This window comes from Cynocephalus volans, chromosome 10 (genome assembly GCF_027409185.1).
Source record: "Cynocephalus volans isolate mCynVol1 chromosome 10, mCynVol1.pri, whole genome shotgun sequence".
NCBI lineage: Eukaryota > Metazoa > Chordata > Mammalia > Dermoptera > Cynocephalidae > Cynocephalus > Cynocephalus volans.
The window spans coordinates 59,574,702-59,599,271 of NC_084469.1; the positions used below are offsets into that span (position 1 = coordinate 59,574,702).

At 52.6% G+C, this 24,570-nt stretch overlaps 1 protein-coding gene across 1 annotated transcript in view; it reads left to right on the top strand.

The window, feature by feature from the left end:
- MEGF8 (multiple EGF like domains 8) overlaps positions 1–24,570 on the top strand; it is a 42,601-nt gene that overhangs the window by 8,174 nt on the left and 9,857 nt on the right. The window contains exons 6-34 of the mRNA XM_063109409.1: positions 234–649; positions 1,228–1,373; positions 1,507–1,629; positions 3,681–3,835; positions 4,139–4,258; positions 4,601–4,745; positions 4,830–4,993; positions 6,552–6,752; positions 7,545–7,745; positions 8,654–8,890; positions 9,782–9,900; positions 9,993–10,124; positions 10,211–10,324; positions 10,799–11,047; positions 11,511–11,710; positions 12,053–12,263; positions 12,363–12,612; positions 13,166–13,298; positions 14,813–15,060; positions 15,140–15,250; positions 15,424–15,542; positions 15,900–16,107; positions 16,617–16,797; positions 17,393–17,556; positions 18,342–18,486; positions 19,708–19,939; positions 21,096–21,219; positions 21,384–21,597; positions 21,714–21,928. Coding sequence (XP_062965479.1) covers positions 234–649; positions 1,228–1,373; positions 1,507–1,629; positions 3,681–3,835; positions 4,139–4,258; positions 4,601–4,745; positions 4,830–4,993; positions 6,552–6,752; positions 7,545–7,745; positions 8,654–8,890; positions 9,782–9,900; positions 9,993–10,124; positions 10,211–10,324; positions 10,799–11,047; positions 11,511–11,710; positions 12,053–12,263; positions 12,363–12,612; positions 13,166–13,298; positions 14,813–15,060; positions 15,140–15,250; positions 15,424–15,542; positions 15,900–16,107; positions 16,617–16,797; positions 17,393–17,556; positions 18,342–18,486; positions 19,708–19,939; positions 21,096–21,219; positions 21,384–21,597; positions 21,714–21,928 — 5,277 coding nt within the window. The remainder of the gene's footprint in view (positions 1–233; positions 650–1,227; positions 1,374–1,506; positions 1,630–3,680; positions 3,836–4,138; positions 4,259–4,600; positions 4,746–4,829; positions 4,994–6,551; positions 6,753–7,544; positions 7,746–8,653; positions 8,891–9,781; positions 9,901–9,992; positions 10,125–10,210; positions 10,325–10,798; positions 11,048–11,510; positions 11,711–12,052; positions 12,264–12,362; positions 12,613–13,165; positions 13,299–14,812; positions 15,061–15,139; positions 15,251–15,423; positions 15,543–15,899; positions 16,108–16,616; positions 16,798–17,392; positions 17,557–18,341; positions 18,487–19,707; positions 19,940–21,095; positions 21,220–21,383; positions 21,598–21,713; positions 21,929–24,570) is intronic.

A 24,570-nucleotide genomic window follows, 5' to 3' on the forward strand; every position in this document is an offset into this window, starting at 1 on the left:
CTTGCTTCCTCCCTCTCTTTTGTGTTTCTCTATTTTACCTTGTTTTTATTGGCATGTCTGTCTTTCTGTGTCTGTGTCTTCTCTCTCTGCATATCTCTGTCTTTCTCCTTGTCTCTTTCACCTTCTCTCCATCTTTCTCTGTCTCTGCATCACTCTGTGTCTGGCTCTGGCCCTCTCTGTGTGTCACCATCTGTTTCCCTCTCCATCTCTGTCTCTTTGTCTCTTCCTCACAGGCCGCCCGTCACTCCCATGTGGCCGTGGCCTGGGCTGGCTCCCTGGTGCTGATGGGTGGTGAGTTGGCTGATGGTTCACTTACCAATGATGTGTGGGCTTTTAGCCCACTGGGCGGGGGCCATTGGGAGCTCCTGGCACCATCTGCCTCTAGTTCCTTGGGACCCCCAGGCCTAGCAGGTCACGCGGCTGCCCTAGTGGACGATGTCTGGCTCTATGTGTCTGGTGGCCGCACCCAGCACGACCTCTTCTCTTCTGGCCTCTTCCGTTTCCGTCTTGATAGCCCCAGTGGGGGCTATTGGGAGCAGGTTATTCCAGCAGGTGGGCGGCCCCCTGCTGCCACTGGCCACTCCATGGTATTCCATGCCCCCTCCCGAGCTTTGCTGGTTCATGGTGGACACCGGCCGTCTACTGCCCGGTGAGTGACCTGCCTCACAACCCCTGCCCCTCAGGGCTGGACCTGGCCCAATGCCCTGGGCCCTTGGAGGTCTTTGCTTACTAACAGACTCCTGTAGTCATTCAGTCACTTCTTTCTTCATTCGCTCACTTATTCATTTATTCATTCAGTCACTCACCTACTCACACATTTTCTGATCTTTTGTTTGGAACACTTTTATTTTATTTATTTTTGTCGGCTGGCTGGTACGGGGATCCAAACCCGTGATATTGGTGTTATAAGGCTGTGCTCTAACCAACTGAGCTAACCAGCCAGTCCCATTCTCTGATCTTTTAACCAATCTCTTGGTCAATCTGCCCACACACTCTAACCCATCCATTCATTCAATAAACCCCTGCTTACTATCCAGCCCTTTCCGGATTAAGCAGGTAACCCAGGGATGAGTCAGACCCAGGTCCTGCCCAGGGGGAACTTATAGTTCGGAGGGGACACAGATCCAGTCATGGCTAGTCTCAACCTTGGATGATCACAAACAGAGCCCAGAGGAGGGAGAGATGCCTTTTGTGTCCTGAGTTCCTGCTCTCCCCTTCCCTCTGTAGGTTCTCTGTGCGGGTGAACTCCACTGAGCTCTTCCATGTGGATCGATGCATGTGGACAACCCTGAAGGGCCGGGATGGGCTTCAAGGCCCACGGGAGCGAGCCTTCCACACAGCTAACATCCTGGGCAACTACATGGTGGTCTATGGTGAGGAAACTCCCTGATCCCTCCTGCCTGCTCACCTGCCAGGGGCCTAAGCCAACCCTGAGTTGAGGTTCCATGCATAGGTATCCCCACCTCCCCCAGGCTTGCCAGCTGTGCCCCTTTCCTCCTTTCCCAGGGGGCAACGTGCACACCCATTACCAGGAAGAAAAATGCTATGAAGACGGTATCTTCTTCTACCATCTTGGGTGCCATCAATGGGTATCGGGGGCCGAGCTAGCCCCCCCAGGGACCCCTGAAGGTGAGTGGCCCCTCTTTCCCTGAGGGACTCCTGGGGGTCCCATCTCCCCCTACAGTGAATCTGGGCCCAGGCCACCTCAGTCCTTGTCAGGGTGAGCCAGACACCCTGTTAGAGCGGGCTTCAGACAGGCCAGTCTGCAAGCCTGGGCTGCAGACAGGACTAGGGCATTGTTACCATTAAGATGGGAGGCAGTTCCAACAGTATCAGATGTAGGTTCCAATCCAGGCTTTGCCAGTTTCCAGCTGCCCCAGAGAACTGCCTAAGAAGCAGCGACTTTTTCAAAGTCACAGTGGCCAAGTGGTAGAAGCAGAATGGCTGGCCCCAAACAACTATCTGTACAAAAACCCTCACTTAATCTCCCTGTGCCTCCATTTCCTCATCTGTAAAATGCAGATTATAATACTTATTCCACTGGGCTATTGTGAGAGTCATTGAGATGCTGCATGAAACATAAAGAACCCAGCAAAGGATTTGACACGTTGTCTCTATAATAGCAGTGAAGGTCCTGCCACAGGGCCAGAGGGCTCACCAGCGAGGGGTGTAGAGAAACCTTTCAAATGCATTAGAGCAGAAACTGCTTTGAGAATGGGAAGAAGGCCACAGACCCTCTCTTCAGAAGACACTTGTATGCACAAACTGGGCATATCATTTTAGGGGGCTGTGGACTTCCCAGAGGCCCATGTATTCTCTCCTCCCCACCTAAAAAGAAGAGAGAGTACAGAAGACAGGCATAAGGCAGGAACATTAACATTTGTGACCATAAGGTATAAAGTCTGGGCCTGGCATTTGAGGCCCCTGTTCTGGCTGTCCTTTTCCTATCCCTGTCCTTTGTTTAAGCCCCTTCACTGAGCAGGCCAGAGTGTGAGGTTACTGGAGGCCTCTTCATCCTTTGCAGTTTGTGATTCCCTGCCAAGTCTCATGTGCTTATAGAGCGTGTGCATCAGTAAGAGGGTGGGTGAGTCATTATTCACTATTACCTGCCAGTCAGGATTCTTGGCCATAAGTGACAGAAAACCAACCCAATTGGCTTAAGTAGAAATGAGAGTTTCTTGGCTCACTTGAGTGAAAACTACAGGTTCTAGCTTCAGGCTGGGCTGGATCCAGGTGCTGACATGATGCCATCAGCCATTTCTCTCTCTAGGTCTCAGCTGGGTTCACTTCACTCTCTAGCAGGTTGGCCTTTTGTAGATGGTCACCAGCAACTCTTGAATTATATCCTATCTCCTTGAAATGCCCATGGAGAAGAGAATTCCTTTTTCCAAAGAATTGTAGGAATTAGGTCCTATACCCATCCCTGAGCTAGTTGCTAAGACTGATAGGCCTGGGATAAGATTCTGCTTCTCAGGCCGGCCCATGACTCACTCGGGAGAGTGCGGTGCTGATAACACCAAGGCCACGGGTTCGGATCCTATATAGGGATGGCCGATTTGCTCACTGGCTGAGCGTGGTGCTGACAACACCAAGCCAAGGGTTGAGATCCCCTTACCGGTCATCTTTTACAAAAAAAAAAAAAGATTCTGCTTCTGCCAGAGGCAGGGACAGCTTGACTTAAGTCTCGTAGAGTGGGAGAGGGTGGTTTTCCAGAGGAAAATCAAGGGCTGTCACCAGAGGACAGGTTGGTGCTATACAGACAAAAGCAGGTGAAACCTAGGCAGCCTATTCTCCAGTCCTCCCAGATCCTTGAGGGCAGGATAGTGATTTTATTTATGCAGGAGGAACCAATACTCAGAGAAATTGAGTCTTCTGTCCGAGGCCACAAAGCTGGTCAGTAGTTGATCCGTGATTTGGACCCAAATAAGTGGTAGACTGAGGGTTTGAATCCAAGTCTTTCTGACCCCAAAGATGATGCTCTGTCTGTAAGATGATATGGGCAGAGGTGTGGGAGCTCAGAAAGATTGGGAGGGTTTCCTTGGCAGGTGGGGTTGAAGCAGCAATTGCAAGGCTGGGATGAAGCACAGGAGAATCTGGGGTAGCCCCCTTGGAAGGGGAGCCATGAAGATGGTGTTAGGGTAATAGGGTTCTAATGTTTTGGGGGGTCTGTATTCTTCTAGGCCGAGCAGCACCTCCCAGTGGTCGGTATTCACATGTGGCAGCTGTGCTTGGTGGCAGTGTCCTGTTAGTGGCTGGGGGATACAGCGGTCAGCCCCGTGGAGACTTGATGGCCTACAAGGTGCCCCCCTTTGTGTTCCAGGCACCTGCCCCAGACGTGAGCACTGGGGCAATAGGGAGAGGGTGGCTGGGGGAGGAGGAAGCATGGTTCCCGCAGGTGAGGGAGAAAGTTGGGAGGGGGTCCCTGGGAAAGGGAATGGAAATCTCTAGGGCCATGTGAGAAGGAAATGAGTTCCCTAGGGCTGAGGGAAGAGGAGATAGAGGGTCTGGGGGAGAAATGGATGGGAGTCCTCAAGGTGCTGAGCAATACGGGTCCCCTGGGATAATCAGAGTGAGTGAGGACTTGTGAGGCAGCCCGAGGTTGGTGTAGCCTCCTCCTTCGTCTCCCATCTCCCTGCAGTACCACTTGGACTATTGCTCCATGTACACAGACCACAGCGTCTGCTCCCGAGACCCTGAATGCAGTTGGTGTCAGGGGGCCTGCCAAGCTGCACCCCCTCCTGGAATGTCCTCAGGGGCTGTGAGTGACTGCCCCGGACCCTCTGTCCCCTTGCATAGAGACCTGCCTCAGTGTCTCTCTCTACCTAAACCAAGTGGACAAGGACTTTCCCCAGTTGGGAGACTTGTTGTCACACCTAAGGTTCTCATGCCTGACGCTGGCTTGCTGACCCCTGAACCTTTACCCCTGTCCTTAGATCCCCCAGCACCTGTCCTCTTAATCTCACACATTCCAACCCTGCCTTCAATTCCCCATTCTCCAATTTCCTCGCCCCTTCCACCCCAAGACTCCTGTATCCACAGCTCTTCCCAGATCCCTTGAGCTCCAGTGGACAGTGAACCTTGTCCCTTCCCCTCCTTGCAGTGTCCAGCTGCCAGCTGCCTGGGCCTGGGCCGACTCCTGGGTGACTGCCAGGCATGCCTGGCCTTTAGCAGCCCCATAGCCCCTCCCCGGGGGCCTGGCGCCCTGGGCTGGTGTGTGCACAATGAGAGCTGCCTCCCTCGGCCTGGTGAGTGTCCAGTGGCAGTGGGAGAGGGGGTGGCAGAGCACTCCACGCTGACCCCCAGTCCCCCACCCCCTTGTCCTCTCTCAGAACAGGCCCGCTGCCGAGGGGAGCAGATCTCAGGCACTGTGGGCTGGTGGGGGCCTGTGCCTGTCTTTGTCACTTCCCTGGAGGCCTGTGTCACCCAGAGCTTCCTGCCTGGTCTGCACCTGCTCACCTTCCAGCAGCCACCCAATGCCTCCCAGCCTGACAAGGTGGGGAGTCAGGAGATGGGGTCTAGGGTGGAGTGTTGATGGTCGTGGTCCTAGGGTTTGTTTTTTTGAATGGATCTTTATCACACTTGTGTTTATTTCAAAAGTCTATATATTCAAGGATCTGATTTTTCTTATGGGCTTAAAAAATTTTTTATTGTGGTAAAATACAAATAAAATTTACCATTAGTGGTATTTAGCACTTTTACAGTATTGTGCAGTCATCACCACTATCTAGTTATAGAACGTTTTCATCACCCCAAAAAGAAACCCTGGTCTCATTAATTATTCACTTTCTGTCTCCCCCCAGCCCCTCACAACCACTAATCTGTTTCTGTCTCTGGATTTCCTAACTCTGGACATTTCGTGTAAATGGAGTTATTTTGTATTTGGCTTCTTTCTCTTAGCATAATGTCTCAAGGCTCATCCATGTTGTAACTTTATTCCAAAAGGAACTTTATCTATTCCTTTTTATGACTCAGTAATATTCCATCATATAGGTGTACCACATTTTGTTGATCCATTCCTCAGCCAAGAATAGACATTTAAGTTGTTTACACCTTTTGGTTATTGTGAATAGTACTGCTATGAACACTCATTTACAAGTTTTTGTTTCGACACCTGTTTTCAATTCTTGTGGGTATATACTTAGGAACGGAATTGCTGGGCCATATGGTAATTTTATATTTAACTTGTTGAGGAAATACCAAACTGTTTTCCACAGTGGTACCTTCCTGATTTTTAAAATAGGTAATATATTCACATGGTTCAAAAGTGACAATGATATAACAAGTTGTTGAGTGAAAAGTCTCTCTTATCTACTCCACTCCCCACCACTTCAGTGTTCCAGATCTATCTAGCTGCAGCATCCCCCCAACTCAAGACCACCCTAACTCCCCAGAAGATCTATTTGGGTTTCTTTTATGTCCTTCCAGAATCTATCTGTTCAAATACAAGTAATTGTGACATTTTATTATTTTTCTTTCTTGCACAAGAAACAATATACTATCCAAACTATACTACCATTTCCTTTTTTCTTAACACATTCTGTTAATCTTCCCATAACAGATCTTAGGAAACACCCTCATTTTTGTTTTTTCTTTTACAGCTGTATAATATTCCATTTATATTCTAATGCCATAGTGCTGTGGTTTATTTAAATATTCTCTCACATATTAGCAATAAATCATGTGCTAAGCCCATCAGTTTGAATGTTGGATGTGGGCCTTGAAGGGCTTAGGTGGGAAGGTGGGGAAGAAGATAGTTAAAGGTCCATTCTGGAGTTTTCATGCTAGATGGAGATGAGCAGGGGCCAGGGGTCAATGTGGGTTCTTGGACCCTGTCAGCTATTGTCTAAATTTTAGTCCTGAGTCTTTTCTCAGAGTGATCTTTGACAAACCGCCTAACCCCTGTCCCCAGGCCTCAGTCTCTCATTCGGTAAAATGGGAAAGGAGATTGGGTTGAGTGATCTTTTATGGCTCTGATGTGGCCTGGGAGTGTGGGGGTTTGGGGGCAGTCCAGACAGGGACTCACATATACACCCCATCCCTGGCTGGCACAGGTCTCGATTGTCCGCAGTACGACCATCACCCTGACACCCAGCCCAGAGACAGATGTGTCCCTGGTCTACCGTGGCTTCATCCACCCACTGCTGCCAGGAGGGCCAGGTGGGCCAGGGGCTGAGGACGTGGCTGTGTGGGCCCGGGCCCAGCGCCTACATGTCCTGGCCCGGATGGCCCGTGGCCCTGACACAGAGAACATGGTGAGGGCACCTGGGACATTCAGGGGGCTGGAGGTGTGGTATGGGGCATCTGTGGTGATTTGAAGGTTCTGGAGGAGGAGGGGGGAGAAATCAGAGGCGTGTGGTATATCCTTAGTTGGGGAAGGAGGGTGCTGGACTTTTTTATTTTTATTTTTATTTTTATTTTTTATTTTTTTTAAAAGATGACCGGTAAGGGGATCTCAACCCTTGGCTTGGTGTTGTCAGCACCACGCTCAGCCAGTGAGCAAACCGGCCATCCCTATATAGGATCCGAACCCGTGGCCTTGGTGTTATCAGCACCGCACTCTACCGAGTGAGCCACGGGCCGGCCTTCTTTTTTTTTTTTTTTTTTTTTTTAAATTTTAAAAAAGATGACTGGTAAGGGGATCTTAACCCTTGACTTGGTGTTGTCAGCACCACGCTTTCCCAAGTGAGCCAACCGGCCATCCCTATATAGGGATTGAACCCGTGGCCTAGGTGTTATCAGCACCACACTCTCCCAAGTGAGCCATGGGCCAGCCCCTTGGACTTTTCAAGTGAACAGAATTTGGGGGGAATTTGGAAGAAGTTGGGGAAGGTCTCAGTTACCAAGTCAAGCCCCCCTAAGGAGCAGGTGGGTCACTGGGGGCTTTGGGGGTACCTTGGAGATTCTGGGGGTCTAAGGAGCTCTGAGGGCTCTCTTCTTTCTTCGCAGGAGGAGGTGGGGGTGATAGGTGGGTTTGGGGCTCTTGGAGGTTTCAGGGGTCTGTGAAAAGTTGTGAGGCCCCTGTCTGTCACTCACCCCTACCCCAGGAGGAGGTAGGGCACTGGGTGGCCCAGCAAGAGAAGGAGACGAGGCGGCTACAGCGCCCGGGGTCTGCTCGCCTCTTCCCGCTGCCTGGACGGGGCCACAAGTACGCAGTGGAGATCCGAGGCCAGCTCAATGGCTCAGCAGGCCCTGGCCACAGTGAGCTCACTCTGCTGTGGGATCGGACTGGTGTGCCAGGTGGCAGTGTGAGTACCCAGGCCCAGGCCTCAGACCCCTGGGCTTTCTGAATCCCAGGTCACAAACTCTAACTCCCAAAATCTTGACCTGACTCTTTGACTATTGGCCTCTGAACTTTGGACCTCACCTTGAACCCTCTAGACCCCCAACTTCTGATCCCAGACCCTAACCTGATCCAATATTTCTTTTTCTTTTTTCATTGTACATGTTTATGGAGGTACAGTTTGTTGTTTCAATACATGCGTATATTGTATAATGACCCAATCAGAATAGTTAACATTTCTGTCACCTAAACATTTATCATTTCTTTGTGGTTATAACATTCACGATCCTCTTTTCTGGCTATCTTGAAATATACAATGCAATGTTATTAGCTATTGTCACCCTAGAGTACCAGAACTTATTCTTCCTAGCTAACTGTACCTTTGTAACTGTGTAACAGTCTACTAACATTTCCACAGCACCCCTTCCCCACTTCCCCTGCCTCTAGTAACCACTATTCTACCCTCTATCTCTTTTTTTTTTTCTCTCTTTTAATTTATTTTTCTTAACTGACCCATGATAATTGTATATATTTGTGGAGTACGATATATTTGCGTACATTCACTGTGTGCAATCTGATACCATATTTCGTCCCCGATCCACATCTTCTGACTCCTGCTTTCCTAACCCCACTGTCCCTGACCTCTGCGCTCCATACTTCCAACTCTAATCTCTAGATTCCCTCAGATCCTGATTCCCTTTTGTCTGCTGATTTCCTAAACCCTTTCTACGTGCCTGAGTTCTCAATCTGGTCTCCAAACCCTTAGCTTCAGTTGTTAGCCCCAAACTCTGACCTCTACCCCAAACTGTAACTCCTGACCCTTGACTTGGAGCGTGGGCCCCTGGCCCTCATGTGACGCCACCCCTCCCCCAGGAGATCTCCTTCTTCTTCCTGGAGCCCTACCGCTCATCGGCCTGCGCCTCGTATTCCTCCTGCCTGGGCTGCTTGGCAGACCAGGGCTGTGGCTGGTGCCTGACCAGTGCCACCTGCCACCTGCGCCAGGGTGGAGCCGACTGTGGGGATGACAGGGCCAGTGGGTCCCTGCTAGTGCTGGTGCCTGCACTCTGCCCACTCTGTGAGGAGCATCGTGACTGCCACGCCTGCACCCAGGTGCCTGCCAGGCCACATAGGGGAGGTCTCAAGATGGAGGCAGCCAGAGCAGACAACTGGGAAAGGCCCCGTAGGGCTGGCATGGGCAGCTGAGGGGCCCCTGGTGGTGCACAGGGGAAGACAGTTAGGGCTGTTGTCCTTGATCTGCAGGCAAGAGCCAGGCGGGGAGTGGAGGAGATGGGGTAGAGAGATAGGCACCTGGGAGTCGGGAGATTCTCTGTTGCAGGGGCCAGAAAACATGACCAACTCTCTTCAACAGAGGGGGATTTATTGGCTTGGGCAGCCAGAGTCCAGGAGTGGGTCTTCAGGCCTGCTAGCTCCAGCAGTTCAAATGATGTTGTCAGGCATCCCTCTCCCTTCTGCATCCTCTTGTTCCCTGGGAAGGTTCAGCCCTTGTGAGTGGGAAGGGAGCCACAAGGGCTGCAGTCTTTCATCCCCCAAATCAGTCCAAAGTGGAAAGAGCCTTTTTCTCCTTCCATTCCACCCCTCCCTTGTAGTTCAACAGGAGTCCCAGAATCCTGTTTCATTGGCTCTGGTTGGGCCTTGTACAGGCTCTTGGGCCAATCACTGAGATCGGAGAGGAGAGTATGGCCCCTTGCTTGCCTCTGGATCCCAGGGATTGAATCAGCCCCACCCAGACCACACAGAAGGGGTGCTATTTCCCAAAGAAGGGGGTGGGTGCTGAGCAGGCAGAACCTCAGATATCTGTGGTTGAAGGGGAAGGTCCAGAGAGGCAGGCAGCTGGGGAGGGAGGTGGGCTTAGAGGGGTGGCCTGTGGGGTGGGGCAGGTGGTGGAGACAAGTGCTTGTGGAGCAGGTGATGGGATGGGCCCTGGGAGCCTTAGGGAGTAGGTGGGCTAAGCTGGGTTCTGACCTCTTGTCCACCCCACAGGACCCCTTCTGTGAGTGGCATCAGAGTACCAGCCGCAAAGGGGATGCAGCATGCAGCCGGCGTGGCCGGGGTCGGGGTGCCCTGAAGAGCCCGGAGGAGTGTCCCCCACTGTGCAGCCAGTGAGCCCAGCTGGGCCCAGGGAGTGATTGGGTGGGCATGTGTGGGGATGAGGGCTGGGCCATGGAGTGACCCTGTCCCCTCCCCACTGCAGGCGGCTGACCTGTGAAGACTGCCTGGCCAACTCCAGCCAGTGCGCCTGGTGTCAGTCCACCCACACCTGCTTCCTGTTTGCTGCTTACTTGGCCCGGTACCCACATGGAGGCTGCCGTGGCTGGGATGACAGGTGTGGTCCTGGAGGCGAGGCCGCGGGGACTTCTGGATCAGCAGAGGGGCCCAGGTTCTGAGCCCCCTACACCTGTCACCCTGTAGCGTGCACTCGGAGCCCCAGTGCCGGAGCTGCGATGGCTTCCTGACCTGCCATGAGTGTCTGCAGAGCCATGAGTGCGGCTGGTGTGGCAATGAGGACAACCCCACACTCGGGCGGTGAGCAGGGCCCAGGTGGGCGGGCGGGGCACCTTTCCGTTCTCTTTAATTCTAACGGCCTATTTTTTTCTCCGCCGCTTTGCCCTGTCCCCCTGCTATGGCTGCCTTTCCTTGTCCTTACCATCATCTTTCTCTGTTTTTCTCCCTTTCTCCTTTTGTCTCCATTTTTCTCTTTTCCCCTCCATTCTCTCCCTGTCTCTGTGACTTGTTTTCTCATCTTTCCTTCTCTGTTTTCTTTCTCCTTGTCTTTCTGTTTCTGTCTCCTCTTCTCTCTTCCTCTCACTGTATCCCTCTCTCTCTTCTGTCTTTTAAAATCTTTCTTTGTCTGCGACTTCGCTTGATTTCTCTGTCTCTCTGTCCATATTCATATTTCCATTTCTGTCCCTCTGATTGGCCTCCTCTCCCTGTCCCTGTTTCTCTGTCTCTGTCTCCTGATTCTACATGGTCTCCCTTCTTCTATCTCCCATCTCCCAGGTGCCTACAGGGGGACTTCTCAGGGCCCCTGGATGGGGGTAACTGCTCCCTGTGGGTAGGGGAGGGCCTGGGGCTGCCTGTGGCCCTCCCTGCCCACTGGGCATATGCCCGCTGTCCAGACGTGGATGAGTGTCGCCTGGGCCTGGCACGGTGCCACCCCCGGGCATCTTGCCTGAACACACCCCTCAGTTATGAGTGTCACTGCCAGCGAGGCTACCAGGGCGATGGCATCACACACTGCAACCGCACGTGAGTGAGGCATGGGTTGCCATGGTGATGTCACCCCAGTGCTGGGGAGGAGATGGAGGAAGCCATTGTGGTGCTGGGCTCCCTCTCATGCAACCAGCATCCCCAGTTAGCCTGGGCTTTGCAGACTAGGCCCTCATTAGAGTGACTGTGTCCCCAGTGTAACCCTAGTTACTGTGGAAATGGGTCACCCATAGTCTGTGGACCACAGTTTTCAGCATTGCCATGGAAATGGAGGAGGACCCAGTTGAAAGGGGATTTTCACAGTGGTGATATGTGGTTGCTATAGAGACAAGCATTATCGTGTGTGGTAGCATTACTTTGGAGACAGAGTCCCACAAATAGCCTAGGGCCATAGAAACAGGCTATGGCTTGTGATGGTGTTGTGGTAGGTGGAGTTACTGGGAGTGCTTTGGTGCCTCTAGCCCTGCCCAGCCCTTTCTCCACCCCTGCCACGGTTCCTCAGGTGCCTGGAGGACTGTGGCCATGGTATGTGCAGCGGCCCCCCAGACTTCACCTGTGTGTGTGACCTGGGCTGGACATCTGACCTGCCTCCTCCCACGCCTGCCCCGGGACCTCCCGCTCCCCGCTGCTCCAGGGACTGTGACTGCAACTTCCACAGCCACTGCCGAAAGCTGGGTCCTGGCTTCTGCGATGAGTGCCAGGGTGAGCGGCCCTTGTTCCAAGCCCTCGGACTGGCTTCAAGAGGCCTCCTCCCTTCTCGGGGCTCAGCTTCCTCTTCTCTGAGTGGGCTTCAGTCTGCTCTTGCTAGTTCTGGTTCCACCTGCCCCATTCCGTGCTCCTGACCCAGACGGGTTTCAGTGCCACCCATCTCTCTGGCTGGATCTCAGTTCCCCTCCTGGAACTTGTTGTTTCCCTGCAATCTGGGCCTTGGTTTCTCTCCTTTGAAGCAGCTGGGTGGGATCAGGGATTGGCTGAACCAGGTGGTCTGGGCCCCTTCCCACACTTGCTCCTGACTCTGCATCCAACCTGATGGGACCTCCACAGACTGGACGTGGGGGGAGCACTGTGAACGGTGCCGGCCAGGCAGCTTTGGCAACGCCACAGGCTCGGGCGGCTGCCGGCCCTGCCAGTGCAACGGGCATGGGGACCCACGCCGTGGCCACTGTGACAACCTCAGCGGACTCTGCTTCTGCCAGGACCACACTGAAGGTGCCCACTGTCAGCTTTGCTCTCCAGGCTACTATGGGGATCCCCGGTGAGCCAGGGGGCCAGCCAAGGTTGGGTAGGGTAGGCTTAGGGACATGGTGGGGTTGGGCAGGACTGGTCTAATGCTGGCTCTTCTCCATCTCCCCAGGGCTGGTGGCTCCTGCTTCCGGGAGTGTGGGGGTCGTGCCCTCCTCACCAACGTGTCCTCAGTGGCACTGGGCTCACGCCGAGTTGCGGGGCTGCTGCCTCCAGGTGGTGGAGCAGCAAGAGCTGGGCCCAGCCTGTCCTATTGTGTGTGGGTTGTCTCGGCCACTGAGGTGCTGCAGCCCTGTGCCCCAGGGACCCTCTGTCCCCCACTCACACTCACCTTCTCCCCTGACAGCAGCACCCCCTGTACGGTGAGCACTGAGGGGACTAGAGTTCAGGCCTGTGAACCAGAAACATATTCCCCCACCCAATCTGTATCCTCAGACAGACCCTGACCCTGTGTCACTGTTTTTTTAATCTTTCAAACCCCAAACTATTCTTTAGACTCCTCCAGCCCTTTGTTCCTAAGCCCACAGACCCTCCCATTTCCCGGATCACTTTCTATTTCCTGAACTCCCACCTGCCATTCTCTGGATCTTTAAACTCCCTTTCCCCACCCAGACCAGGGATGGTAAATTGTTACACCTTATGTGCCAACTCTGATCTGCTGGCAGTGGCTGCCAGGAGCTGTGTATTGAGAAAAAGGTCAATGTGAGAATGCCTGATGGATTAGCCATGTCTGCTTTGAACACAGGAGAGTGGTGGCTTCTATGCCACAGTTTGCCAGTTTGCCCTGGATATTCAAATGGCCCATTTCCCAATCTCAGAGTGCCCTCTTATCTTTAACCCCTCCTACCCCAGGCCCCAAGCGTCCCTCATTCTCATCTTCATCGTCCCCTAATCCTTGGCTCTGCACCCCTCCAGCTGAGCTACGTCCTGGCTTTTGATGGATTCCCACGCTTCCTGGACACTGGTGTCGTCCAGTCAGACCGTAGCCTCATAGCTGCCTTCTGCGGCCAGCGGCGGGACAGGCCCCTCACTGTGCAGGCCCTGTCTGGTATGGGGGCTGGGGAGAGTGGGACTTCTTTGTCTTGAGCTATGTATCCCTTGCCCCTGCATTTGCCACCTGGGATGGGCTCAGGACCTGGGTTCGAGCCCGACTCTGCCACTGACTTGCTGGGTAAGGCAGTCCCTCACCATCTCTAGACCTTGATTGTCTGTTTCTTCAGTTGAAAGGAAAATAGAAAGGATTATGCTGGCTGGCTGGCTCTCTGGGGATAAAGGCTGAGTAGGACATGTCTTTGGGGTACATAGAATGTGGCTGGTGTGAGGCTTCCTGAGTATCTCCTTAGCTTAGTGATTCTAAACCAGGGGTACTTTTTGCCCCTCAGGGGACATTTAGCAATGTGGAGACATTTTGAGTGTTGCGATTAGGGGTGCTACTGGCATCTAGTGGGTGGAGGCCAGAGATACTGCTATGCCCCAAATATCAGCAGTGCTGAGAGGTTGAGCAGCCCTGCTTAGTGTGTTGGAAAGAATTTGTTACCCATGGCAGTTAAAGGGCCTGAGTTTGGAAATGCTTTTCTTTGCAATGTAAATCAAAGTGGCTCCCAGGCTGGGAGACAAAGGGGTGGAGTTGTAATTGGCTTTCCAGAGATGGCCTGAACCCCCAGGCGCTTCACTGAAGTCCTAGAACTGAGGTGATTTCCATGGCTCAGCAAATGTTTACTGCATACCTACAGTGAGCAGGCTTGAGCTGGAAACTGGGGATATAGCAGTGAACCAGGGACACAAGTGCTGCCTTCATGGACTCACGGGGGATGGGAGCAGGGGCATCCCACATGGAACAAAGTGTGCTCAGAGTAGTTACACCTTTGCTAAGGGCCCGGAGAAAGCACTGGCCTCACCTGGGGAGTGGGGGAAGGGTTTTTGCAGAAGTGAAATTTGACTTGTGGCCCAAAGGTGTGTAAAGGCGGTCCTCCAGGCAGAGTAGCAGAAGCCAAGGCCCTGAAAGCAGGAGCGGGCCAGGCCAGCAGGGGGTGGGGAGAGGTCGGACCATGAGGTCATAGGGTCTATAGGGCCCTGTGGGCCCCAGAGGGGACTTGCTTTTGTTTTAAATACAACTTTTTGAGGCATGTTTTATATATGTGATTAATTTCTGCCCCCTGCCCTCCACCCACCACCCCCTTGAAACCACTAATTTCCTTTGTAAGGAAACTCAGTCTTATGTAAGAGCAGTGGGGAGCCATGGAAGGTTTGGAGCTTGCTGGTGATAGGGTCAGATTCATGTTTTTAAGGATCACTTGGGCTGCAGTGAAGGCAGAGTATAGGGCAGCCAGGAAGACCAGTGGTGAGATGGATGCTGGTGTGGATGGCAGCCCAGGAAGTGGCAAGCAACATGTGAATGTTAGAGACAGGGAGATGTGTGCAGAACAGTTAATCATGGGGTGATTATTGATTATTGGGGTGCCTCACTTCCCTGCCCAATCACACGGTTCTCTCAACACCTGGGAGTGGAGCAGCACCTAGACTGTGCCTTTGCCACAAGCCTCCAGCCTCTCTCCCCTACAGGGCTACTTGTGCTGCATTGGGAGGCCAACGGCTCCTCATCCTGGGGCTTCAATGCCTCCGTGGGCTCGGCCCGCTGTGGGTCAGGTGGCCCTGGGAGCTGTCCTGTCCCCCAGGAATGTGTGCCACAGGACAGGACTGCAGGTGCTGGACTCTGCCGATGTCCCCAGGGCTGGGCTGGCCCACACTGCCGCATGGCTCTGTGTCCTGAGAACTGTAACGCCCACACTGGGGCAGGGACTTGTAACCAGGTACAGGTGGGACAGGGAAAGCTGGGTGGGACAGGGGTGGTGATTGGGGCTCCCCTGATCTTCCTTATGCTGTCTCCAGAGCCTGGGTGTGTGCATCTGTGCTGAGGGCTTTGGTGGCCCCGACTGTGCCACAAAGCTGGATGGTGGGCAGCTGGTCTGGGAGACCCTCATGGACAGTCGTCTCTCAGCTGTGAGTTGTGGGGACCCACTCTCCAGGGACTTGCCACACAGTCCACTTCCTGAATCATTCTCCCACCTCCACCTCCACTTCTGGGACCACCCCTCAGACCCTGCACCCAAGCCTGACATTTTGTCTTGATGTTAGTCTGACCCCTAACCCCTCCCCCGCCACGCCACCTCCAGGACACTGCTAGCCGCTTCTTGCACCGCCTGGGGCACACCATGGTGGAGGGACCTGATGCCACCTTGTGGATGTTTGGGGGCCTGGGCTTGCCCCAAGGGCTGCTGGGAAACCTATACAGGTGAGGACTGCCCTAGGAAGGTGGGATGCCTGAATTAGAGAAGGTCAGCTCAGGGGATGCTGAGATGTCTGTCCCCCAAGAGTCACCTCAGGGGAGTGCAGAAAAACATCTAAGATGAGGGACACCCCAAAGGATGCTGGGACACTTGTCACAGGAGGCTTACCTGTGGACACCTGGGGACTGGGGTACTTATTTGGATGATGCTACCCCTGGGAATGGTAAGATGACTACCATATGAAGATCATCCTATGGTATAGGAGGGTCACCCCAGGGGTTGCTGGGACACCTGTCAGCAATGGTCACCTTTAAGTTGCTGGAATGACTGTATAGGCTGCTTTATTTGTGCCTTGCCCCCAGGTACTCAGTGAGTGAGCGGCGATGGACACAGATGCTAGCGGGAGCCGAGGATGGGGGCCAAGGCCCATCACCCCGCTCCTTCCACGCGGCTGCCTATGTGCCTGCTGGCCGTGGTGCCATGTACCTGCTTGGGGGGCTGACAGCAGGGGGTGTCACCCGAGACTTCTGGGTCCTCAACCTCACCACCCTGCAGTGGCGGCAGGAGAAGGTATCTCTCCTCACCCCATTCTCTCTCCAGCCCCCAACCTGAGCTCTGGCAAAGACAGCCATAGTGGCTCCTGCAAGCTTCACAACCAGGGGAAACAGTGTCCTTCCAGGGTTCTAGCAGAAGTCCCAGAATTGAATTTTAGTGGCCATCCTGGGTCACATTGTAGTCTCGAGCCAATCCCTGGCCAAGGGAGCGTGATGCTCTGGTTGGCCAGGCTGGGACACATCCCCACCAGCCACAGAGTGAGAGCAGAGGAGCAAGGGCTTCCCAAAGACATACCAGACTGCTCAGACCTGAACTGGACATTGAGCAGGCATAAGTGTCAAGAGGCCTACTGCACACCTGCGAGGACCCTGGCTGGTCCGAAGGCCTGGGATCTCACCAACCCCCGAGAGCTTACTACCTCCACAGCAGTTCACAGGGGATGTTGGGGAGCTGAGTCACATTTCTCTCTGCAAGGTGACCCCTGACCTCTGCCCTGTCAGTGACCTTGGTCCTCTATCCCTCAGGCCCCTCAGACCATGGAGTTGCCAGCAGTTGCTGGTCATACCCTTACTGCCCGCCGAGGTCTGTCTCTGCTCCTGGTGGGTGGTTACTCCCCTGAAAATGGCTTCAACCAGCAGCTACTTGAGTACCAGCTGGCGACCGGCATCTGGATGTCTGGAGCCCAGAGTGGGACACCCCCAACAGGTGGGACTGGGAACTGGCAGGGCACAAAACCCTCTGACCTTCTGGCTGTCCAGGGCTGTGTGTAACTATCTATTCACCCCCACACTCTATGGTTACTGCCTACCATACCTTATCTCCATGTTTTCCCCCAGCCCTCACTCAGATTCTCAGGCTACCATCTCTTGAGATGTTCAGTTTCTCTTATTTACCCCTTCCAGACTCCATGATAAACTGCCCACCTCCTGCCCAATGTGGTCACTGTCCCCCTCCCCTGGGTCTGAGATCACTGCCTCTCAGAGGTTCTCATTTCTCTTTCTTTTCTACACTCTGATTACTGTCTCCCCCACCACTCAACCTGTTTTCCTCCTATGAGCCTGTCATAACTTCCCAATAGTTGATTACTCTCTTCTCTTTCCTGGAGTCTCTAATGATTGTCCTTTAGAACCAAAGGGAGGGGGAGGAGTTGAGAAGGACTCCTAGGTCTCTGGCCTCAGGGCCTGGCAGGGTAGTGGGGTGCTCACTGAGAAGGGGAGCCAAGGAGGTCAGTGGGGGCGGGGGGTCATTGCTGGTTGTCAGCCTTTGCCCCAGTCTGTGGTCACTCTGTCCCCCTCACCAGGTCTCTATGGTCATTCTGCGGTCTACCATGAGGCCACCGACTCCCTCTATGTGTTTGGGGGCTTCCGCTTCCATGTGGAACTGGCAGCCCCGTCCCCTGAACTCTACTCCCTGCACTGTCCTGACCGCACCTGGAGCCTGCTGGCCCCTTCTCAGGGGGCAAAGGTCAGGAAAAAGGGTCCAGACGGACATGGGGACAGGAGGGAGGTACCCCATTTCTCAGTGCTTCTGGGACTGTCTTGATCCTGGATTCCTGCTTCCCCTCCTTTCCAGTCCCCTACAGTGAACTATGACACCACCAAGTCTCCCCTTCTTCCATCTCTGATTTGGAGGAAAAAAATCCTAGCCCAGGAGGTTAGAGGCATGGGTTCTTCCCCAGCACTGCCCTGACTCTTGGTGTGACCCTCCCAGGCCCCTTCCCTTTCGTGGGCCTCCCCACCTATAGAAAGTAGGACTGAGGCTCCTTGTGCTTCCTGCCTTACAACTCCAAGGAGATAATACGTAGAACAGTAAACCTCCTCCATGCTGGTTAGAGACAATTGCATTTTCAGTTCACATACATATTTCCAAGCCCCTCTTGGTTGGGGGGAGGCAGAAGCAAGAGACCGCAGGGAGCCTTACCCCTAGGATACCCCCATCCCAGCTGGTGAGATAACATGAGGAATGTGTTTGGTTCATCTCAAGAGGTCTAGGCCAAGTTCATGGGGAACAGCATGGGTTGTGGGGGTTCTGGGGGCTCAGGGGAAAGGGGGAGGCTCTGTGGGCTGCTCTCAGGCATATGGGGTAAGGTTGGAGGGGGGGGGTTCCTGGAGGAAGGAGGTGAGATTTGAGGGAGGTTAGGATTGGGTGGGCAGGTAGGGCAGTTCAGGGGTGGCAGGTGGGATGGGAGGGCATGCAGAGCAGAGGACTTGGCTCTGACAGGCCATCCCTGCCATGGGTCTCCCCAACAGCCCCGCCCCCGACTTTTCCATGCCTCAGCCCTACTTGGGGACACCATGGTGGTCCTTGGGGGGCGCTCAGACCCCGACGAGTTCAGCAGCGACATTCTGCTCTACCAGGTCAACTGCAATGCCTGGCTACTGCCTGATCTCACCCGTAAGTCCCCATGATTCTTCCCCTGGGACATCCAGGAGGAGCCCCGTCCCTGACATCCCACTCATTAGGAGTCACTCAGGCCCCTTTAGACCCACTAGCAAAGCTCCTATCTCCTCCATATTATCTATCACCACGGAGGTGCCCTCCTTCCTTTCTTTTTTTCATAGAAAAGTTTATTTTTTATTCTGGTTTTAAAAATAATAATAGTCATTGTACATAATTTGTAAAATAGGGAAAAAACACTCATAATCCTGTCATCTAGAGACAGCCATTATATGATGGGGGTGTTTCCTTCCAGTCTTTAATGTTCATAGGTTAGAAATGGGCTTAAGTCTTGCCTTTTTATTTCACTTAACATTGTAAGTGACTGACTGTGTGTGTGTTTCTGGGCCTGTTTCCTGTTCTTTTTTTGTTTTTGTTTTTTTTGGCAGCTGGCTGGGGATCCAAACCCTTGACCTTGCCTGTCTCCTTTTGTTTTTGCTTCTCTCTCAGATCCTTTGTTTCTAATTCCCTTTTCTTTTAATTTATCTTTCCCACAACTCTGTGTCTCTTTATTTTTATTTTTTTGAGGATTTTTAAAAGTTGAAGTGAAATTCACATAACATAGAATGAACCATTTCTATATTTTTATTTATTTATAATTTTAGAAGATTTTTTAGCAACAGGTTTTATTGTTTAAATATTGTAATTTTATATAATTCTTCATTTAATATTTCCAGATCACTTTACTCTCCTACATTTATTTATTTATTTGGTGGCTGATACTTGCCTACATTTAAATGCCATATTTTTTTTCATGAATAGGTATTTTCTTGAAATTCTAAATTATTTGCTAAATTGTGTGTGAACTAATTTTCAAAGTGAAATTAACCATTTTTAAATGATTGATTCAGTGGCATTTAGTGCCTTCACAATTTTGGGCAACTACCACCTCTACCTGGCTCCAAAACATTTCTCTCTGTTCCCGTTCCACTTTCTGTTTCTTTTTGGGGGGGAGGGGGGTCTTTCTCTCCCTTTCTTTTGCCCTGCTTTCTATGTCTGTTCTCTTGCCCTGTCCTGTCCTTATATATCTGCCATCTGCCTTTCTGTGTCTATCTCTGCCCTCCTTTGACTTTGTCTTTTTCTTCTCTCTTGGTGTCCCTCTCTGACTGGCACCTTTGTGTGGATCTCTTCCCTGAGTCTCCTGCTCTCTACCTCTCTCAACACCCCATCTTTTCTCAGGCCCGGCCTCTGTGGGGCCCCCGATGGAGGAGTCTGTTGCCCATGCTGTGGCGGCAGTGGGGAGCCGCCTGTACATCTCTGGGGGCTTTGGGGGAGTGGCCCTGGGCCGCCTGCTGGCACTGACCCTGCCCTCTGACCCGTGCCGCCTGCTGCCCTCACCTGAAGTTTGTAACCAGTCTGGGGCCTGCACCTGGTGCCATGGGGCCTGCTTGTCGGGGGACCAGGCCCACAGGTAACCATGGTGACTGACAGCAGGTGGTACTGATGCTCACCCTCCAAGGGGACTTCTGGGCTAGGCCAGGCTGGGAGGGAGGCCTCAGGAGTGTACTGTCTTTTTTGGGATACTGGCTCACATGGAAGTGGGTAAATCATCAGAGGCAGGGGTGGCCTGGGTGAGCTCTGACTAGGGACCCCTGCTTGGGGGCTGGGATCTCATGTAAGAATGCTTCCTGGAAGATCTGGGTTTGAACTGAGCCATAAATGACTGGTAGAGTTTAGGTTAGCAAAGGCTCAGAAGTTGGGCTGGGCTGTGCCTGGCACATTTGAGAGATGATCTGTTTTTGGGGAAAATGAAATTGAAAAGGTGGGTGAGGTTGGCTCAGAAAGGGCTTCCAGTGCCTAGCGGAGGCACTGGGCTCCTTACAGCTCCATAGACCCCTCATCTGTAGTTCAGAAACCCAAATATCTTTGGAGGCTGAAAGTGCTTTCCTAGGTTTACCACAGACTTGTTGGGCTGCTTGATCATCCTGAACTGATGTGAAGCTATTAATGGGCTTTATTTGTCCCATGAAGTGTGTCATGATATTTATTACAGGAATATTAATGCGTTTGATTATGGGGTACTCCCCCATACCCCACTGGGCATGTTGTGTAACAATGGGTACACCCACTACTTTTCTAAAATCTGGAAAATTCTGAAATATTTGAGCTTCCAAGGATTTTGTGTAAGGGGGGCAGACCTCCACTGTGGGTGATGGGGAGCCATATAAGGTTTGAGTAGGAAAGGACAAGGGCAGGCCTGGACAGAAAGATGCCTGGAACTGTTATGAGGGATGGAGTGGTGAGGGGAGACTGCACGTGAAGACTGGGGCGGAGTCTGGGCTGAGAGGAGAGCCCCGAACTGGGCAAAGGGCTGCCGGGGTGGGGAGGCAGAGAGAGGTGGCTGGAGGGGCAGGAGGACATGGGAGATTGTCCAGTGTCCTCTGGCACAAGTTGCAGGTAGATGTAGGACCTTCCGTGGCCAAGTGTGGGTGGGGGAGGACTAGGTTTGGGAGGCTTGTGCAGAGTCCAGCTTGGGGCAAGGTGTGGGGGACCTGTTAGACAATGTCCATGAGGTGGAAGGGTGGGGCCTGGCTGGGTGTGAGTGAGACAGGCCTCGTGCCCTCCAGGCTGGGCTGTGGAGGCACCCCCTGCTCCCCCATGCCTCGCTCCCCAGAGGAATGTCGGCGTCTCCGGACCTGCAGTGAGTGCCTAGCCCGCCATCCCCGGACCTTGCAGCCTGGAGATGGAGAGGTAAATAGCTTGAGTGCAGGGGTAGGAAGGTCTTGGTCTCCACTCTGGTCAGAGTCCTGCCCCAGGGTCTCAGGAGCTACTGAACCCTTCAGCTGTGATTGGGTGGGAAGAGGTGGGTCAGGAGGGGTGCTGGGGACCCCACTGAGCCCTTCTTCCCCTGCCAGGCTTCTGCCCCCCGCTGTAAGTGGTGTACTAACTGCCCTGAGGGTGCCTGCATTGGGCGCAACGGGTCCTGCACCTCGGAGAATGACTGTCGGATCAACCAGCGAGAGGTCTTCTGGGCCGGGAACTGCTCGGAGGCCGCGTGTGGGGCCGCTGACTGCGAGCAGTGCACACGGGAGGGCAAGTGCATGTGGACGCGGCAGTTCAAGAGAACGGGTGAGGGTCGGGCTGGGGCCCTGCAAGGGGACTATGAGGGCCTGGACTCCTGGATCTAAGAGAGGAGGGGGCTGTGGGCTTGGACTGGGTACTAATACCTGTGCCCACAACCTCAGGGGAGACCCGCCGCATCCTCTCAGTGCAGCCCACCTATGATTGGACCTGCTTCAGCCACTCTCTGCTCAATGTGTCCCCAATGCCGGTGGAATCATCGCCCCCACTGCCCTGCCCCACCCCCTGTCACCTCCTATCCAACTGCACCTCCTGCCTGGACTCTAAAGGTGCAGATGGGGGCTGGCAGCACTGTGTCTGGAGCAGCAGCCTCCAACAGGTACTGTACCCAGCTGAGGCCGGGCAAGGGCAAGAGCCTTTCAAAGTCTCCCCTCTCTGCCCCAGCACTGACCTTTCTTCTTCCTCTGTCCTCCTCCTTCCTCCATGTCCCTAGCTCTAGCTCCACAATCCTGCTTTCTGTCTCCTCCCATTATCTCTTTCTTCTCTCCTGGCCCTGTGAGTCTTCCTGCTGTGTCTTCTGGCCATATTTTGTGCCACCTTCCTGACTCTCCAGTCCCTGTGTCTCTCCATCTCATTCATGGTCTCCCTGCCCCATCCTTTCTGTGTCTCTTGTTTTGGGCAGCTGGCCCATACAGGGATTGAACCCTTGATCTGGTATTACAAGGCAGTGTTCTAACCAACTGAGCTAACTGGGCAGGCTCTTTCTGTGACTCTTAATACTGTCTCCTCTCAACCTCCCAAACCTTTTCTGCTTCCCTCCTGTATCTCTTTTCCTCTCTGCTTTTGAAACTTTTGCTTGTAGGAAATAGACACCATTCAAACTATTTTATTATAAGGAATTGGGGGTATTTAATGGAATCTGAGAACAGGAAGTGCTGCTGCTCTGTCACTCTTGGGTTATATGGCCTGTAATCTCAGCTATTCTCTGCACATCTCCATCTTCCCGTTTCTCTTGTCTTGATCATCAACACACATGGCCTCAGATGGGAGCCTTGCCCTTCAGTCTATATACCTTTCTAATTCCAGATACCACATAGACATCTCCGTGTTTGTTGATGTTTTAGTCTGTTTTTTGTTGCTTGTAACAGAATACTTGAAATTTGGTAATGTAAAAAGAAAAGAGGTTTGGGCTAGCCAGTTAGCTCAGTTAGTTAGAGCAAAGTGTTCTAAAACCAAGGTCAAAGATTTGGTTTCCTGTATCAGCCAGATGCCTCCCCCCAAAAAGTTTATTTCTTATAGTTTTGGAGGCTGGGAGGTCTAAAGTCTAGGGGATGCATCTGGCCGCCTTCTGGGTGGGAACTCTCTATAGGGTCCTGTCGCAACGCAGGGTATCACCTGGCGAGAATGGCATGAGCAAGAGGGTTAACTGCTCACTTGCTCTCCTTATAAAACCATCAGAATTACTTTGTGATAACCCATTAAACCATTAGCCCATTACTCCATAAGTGGATTAATCCATTCATGAGAGCACAGTCCTCATGATCCAATCACTTCTTAAAGGCTCCACTTTTCAAATACTGTAATTGGATTACCCACCTTCTTAACACTGTTACAATGGGGATCAAGCTTCCAATACATGAATTTTGGGGGGACACATTCAACCTATAGCAGTCATTTAGCTCACATTCTCAGGGAAAGACTTCACTCTGCTTATTATTTGGGTGTCCAGCCTTGGTCCAATAGGATGTGGCTAGGGTGGGGTAAGAACACACAGTTCAGGTGTGGCAGGTCAGACTCAGGCCTCATCTGTGGCTGTGGGGTGGAGATACTATTTAGGAAGGTGGGTGTGGTCTGGGCAGTTACCTTGTGTGTCCATGATAGTTTGTCCCTTAACTGTCCAGCACAGGTTCTCTTGTTTCCAGAAAGCCCATTCCAAAGATACCTCCACCTAGCATGATTTAGCTATTGTGGCAGCAGACACAAAGGCATTTTCCCCCCACCCCACCCCAGTGGGAGACAGGACCTATTCACCTCCTGCTGTCACATCCAGAAGCAGTGTCACTGGGCTGGAGTTCTGAGTCTCATTTCCATTGATGTCCACTCCTTATTCATACCTCAGTTGTTCAAGACCCATTGGAGGCATGAATACTCATAATCCCATGACCCATGAACTAAATGATGGGTCCAGCTACCACCTGCACACCCAGGAGACGACAGTGCAGGGAAAATGGGACATTTGTTATTAGAACTTCCATTTTGAAAGGTGGACTAATGAAAGAAACGATAATACTTCCTGCGTGGAGGACCAAGAATTTCACAGCATTCGCATCTAGAGCTAGAAGCCTCGCCTTGGAGTAGCATGTTAGCTCACTCCCCAGAGGTGTTTTCCCTCGTGATCAAAAGCTTAGGCTCCATGGTCAGCCGGGCCTGGGTTCAGATCCAGCCTCACCAGTTCCCAGCTGTTTGACCTTGGGCAAGTGGCTTTCCCAGCATCAGTGAGTATTTGATCAAATGAGAATCATCAATAGACCCCATTCCATGGGCCGGCCTGTGGCTCACTTGGGAGAGTGTGGTGCTGATAACACCAAGGCCACGGGTTCGGATCCCTATGTAGGGATGGCTGGTTAGCTCACTTGGGAGAGCCTGGTGCTGACAACACCAAGTCAAGGGTTAAGATTCCCTTTCCGGTCATCTTTAAAAAAAAAAAAAAAAAAAATAGGCCCCATTCTGTAGGGATGTTGTACCAGTTAAATGGGAGAATTTATTTAGAGCATGGAGCAGTGTCTGTCATTCAGTAAGCACTCAATATATTTATTTTTATTGTTTTTATTGTAATGAGCTGTGGTAGGGACAACCTGGCCATCCCAAGTTCCACCCACTAGAAGGATTCCCAATCTCCAGTGTCTGAGATACACCAAGAAGGTTGCTGTGGAGGTTTTCCATGGGGGTTTTCTGTGTGGCCAAAGGGCAGAGACCCCTTATGGTGTCAGTCTGTAACAAGCAGAGAGGCCTCTGTCTCTG